Here is a 3,020-nt window from a genome sequence, read left to right as displayed (position 1 = left end):
CTCCTGATCCACTGGCATCAGCGCTCCACCCTCCCCAGGAGCAGAGGATGCTGCGATCCCAGGGGATTTGAAGCTTTATCCCGGGATAGAGGGCGGGAAAAGGCCAAAATTCCCCTTTTCCCACTCAGGCTGAGGGTGGGCAGCCCCTGGATGGGGTGGGAGCCAGCGCTGCTGCCCCTTTTCCCTGGATTGCTGGCTGCGTTCCAGAGGGCACGGGATACCAGGGGCATCCCGGTAAAGCTTGGGATGATCCCTAAAACCCCCCCGAGCCTGGAGGTGCTACAGAGCCCGGAGCTGCGGGATGAAAACCTGCGGATTTTTAGGTATAAAACCACCGGGGAGCAAACAGGGGGTGCTGGGATGGCGGGAAAACGGCTCTGGAGATGGGAATGGGGATGAATTTTTATCCGCGGGACAGGATTCCACCCAGCCCACGCTGGGTTGTGCAGCTGGGAGAGGGACTGACTGCTCCCAGAACCAGGAACACGTGGATTTTCAGAGCAGACAGGGTTTCAAAAGGTGCTCCCGGCTCCTCCCGAGCCTGGTTTTCCAGGCTGAAGGACGGATAAAACCATCCCAGTGACTCCAAACACAGCTGCTCCCGGCCCCCAAATCCAGCATGATCCTCATCCCAGCCCTGGTAACCTTTACCCAAGGGCAGGAACTGCCCGTTAATAATTAAATGGACTTTACAACCCCCCCCCCCGGAGGCGGGAACACCCTCAGAATCCAGCCAAGCAAAACACCCCGGGGGGTGGGAGCGGCGTGGAAATTCCAAGGGGAAAAGGAGCCCTGGGTGCTTTTGCTTTGAAAACCGCCAAGAACGGGCAGAATTCTCCGAGATTTTGGGGTGTGGAGGTTCTTTTTTTAACTCGGGAAGTCTGGTTTAATAACTGCAGCCTTGGCTGGGATTTCAGGAAACCTCTTACCTCTGCTTGTGCCTCATTTCCTGACCTAATCCCCAGCTCCCGGAGGGCAGAGAGGCCGCCGGCGCTCCGAGGGGGAGAGACTTTCCATGGAGACGAGTTCCCGCTAGAAGCAGCCCGTGAGCCGAGAGCCAGGCTGGGAGGCAGCTGGAAAATCCTGGGAAGGGGCTGCAGGCAGCACGTCCCCGTCCCTGGGGATCGGCTCTTCCCCTCTCGGGATGCGTCGTCTCCAGCTTTTCCTCGGCCGAAGGAGTGAGCTTTGGGAGTCCTGGCCAGGCCACCTGGGCTTTTCCAGCCGTGGTTGTTATTTTCTAGGAAATTCCAGCTGGAAAGTGGCTACTCAGCTGAGTTTGGGCTGCTGGAATCCCAGCGGTGTCATCCCTGGCTCCGCTCCCTGCTTTCGAGCATCGGAGCGTCTTCCAGCCAGGCTGGGGAATGAGGTGACCCTGAAACCTCTTCCCTGCTCCCACATTCCATGGAAACTCCCCTATGCCACCCCTGCATCCATCCCCACAAGGCAGCACAAGGAAGCAGTCAAGAAAATAGTGTTAATTTATTAGACAACACCCCCCATGGCACCGTCCGGGATCGGCGCCGTCCAGAACCTGGAATTGGCACCGTCCAGACCCCGGGATTGGCACCTTCACCCTCCCCACGGCTTTGACACCTCGAGCCATCGGAGTGCAGTTAAAAAATAAAGAGATCTGGGCTGTGTTTTTAATGCTACAAAGGTCCCAGCTGGAAGCAGAAGTGCCCTGTGGGAGCATTCCAGGCGGGAAAGGGGCCGGTGGGATGGAGCAGCATCCTTGGCAAGCTGGGAAGGGGGACTGTAAACTTCCTACACATCTAGGGAGGGCCATGGAGGGGAGTCACAGTGACATGGACACGAAGGCCGGGGGTGACCTCGCTGGGAGAAGATCAGGGACCCTCATCCATTTTTGGGACGCGGCATCTCCGTCTGCCGGAGTTTCCTCGGAGTGAGGTTTCGGAGCCTTGGCCAGGCCACCTGGGGTTTTCCAGCCATAATTATTATTTTCTAGGAAATTCCAGCTGGAAAGAGGTCACTGAGCTCGGTTTGGAGAGGAGAAGGGAGGTGGAATTCGGCCGTGGAACGGCACCGGCGCCCAGCGCAGGAGCGGGACAACCCCCGGAGGAAGAACCACTCTTGTTCCTCCTCTTCCTCTGGATCTTCTCCCCCCACTTTCTCCTCCACCACCTGCTCCTCGTGGGATCACCACGCCCGTGGATCCAGTGTCGAGGGTGTCCCGTGGGCTCCCGCCCACCACATCCCTCCTTTTCCCGGGATAAATCCAGGCTGCTGTCCAAGGGCTGGCGGCGGGGGGGGCCCCGTGCCCGCTATCTCAGGGCCATGGACATCCTGGGGGTGGCAAAGAGGGGCTCGTGGAGGGGGGGCCAGCCCGGCTGCTGCTGGCTCAGCTCCTTCTCCAGCCTCTTGAAGAGCTTCTTGGAGGTTTTTCTGCGGCGGAAGCGGCGGAAGCAGCTGAGCAGGCCGTGATCCAGGGCGGTCTGCGGCACACACGGGCGGGAAAACAGCCTTGGAGAGGGGATTTCTTGGGAGAGGGTGGAGCTGACAGCGAGGTCAGCCCTGAGCCCACCCCTGGGACAGACCCAGCAGGTCCCACACGCCCTTCCCAGACCCACCTCCAGCACAAAGGCGGCGAAGAAGTTGAGGGCGGCGATTCCCAGCAGCAGCAGCTTGAAGTTCAAGTCCTCAATGCCCTGGAGCTTCAGGAGGGTTTTGGGGAAGCCCAGCGGGTAGAGGGTCAACCAGATCATGAGGCCAAACAGCAGGATGAGGACGAGCAGGAAGAGCACTGAGGATGAGAGGGGGGAGGGTGAGGAGTGGGGGGAAGAGGAGGAGGAGGATGGGGAGGGCTGGTGGGTGTGTGTGCCCACGTGGCACCCCCCTCACCGTTGGTGTAGAGAGGCTCCCGGAAGGGATATCCCTTGGACATGGCCACGGCCAGGATGAGGTACTGGAAGCCCGTGACGCAGAACAGGACGGTGTTCTCGTAGTTGGGCAGGTTCTGGGGGGCTGTCACCGTGCTGTTGAGGGGGACGTACCTGAGCCAC

At 59.9% G+C, this 3,020-nt stretch overlaps 1 protein-coding gene across 1 annotated transcript in view; it reads right to left on the bottom strand.

Moving 5' to 3' along the window:
* Window positions 1–1,460: 1,460 nt before the first annotated feature.
* The window catches only part of ATP13A2 (ATPase cation transporting 13A2), a 13,549-nt gene continuing 11,989 nt past the window's right edge, over window positions 1,461–3,020 (bottom strand). Inside the window, exons 24-26 of the mRNA XM_027908502.1 lie at window positions 2,860–3,011; window positions 2,589–2,761; window positions 1,461–2,453 (exon numbers count right to left, since the gene is read on the bottom strand). Of these exons, the coding sequence (XP_027764303.1) occupies window positions 2,283–2,453; window positions 2,589–2,761; window positions 2,860–3,011 (496 nt within the window). The 3' untranslated portion in view covers window positions 1,461–2,282. The remainder of the gene's footprint in view (window positions 2,454–2,588; window positions 2,762–2,859; window positions 3,012–3,020) is intronic.

The sequence above is a fragment of the Empidonax traillii genome, unplaced genomic scaffold (genome assembly GCF_003031625.1).
Source record: "Empidonax traillii isolate 1590-97213 ecotype Southwest subspecies unplaced genomic scaffold, ASM303162v1 scaffold1730:size102414, whole genome shotgun sequence".
In the NCBI taxonomy this organism is placed as follows: Eukaryota; Metazoa; Chordata; class Aves; order Passeriformes; family Tyrannidae; genus Empidonax; species Empidonax traillii.
This window is presented reverse-complemented; position numbering and strand designations above follow the sequence as displayed.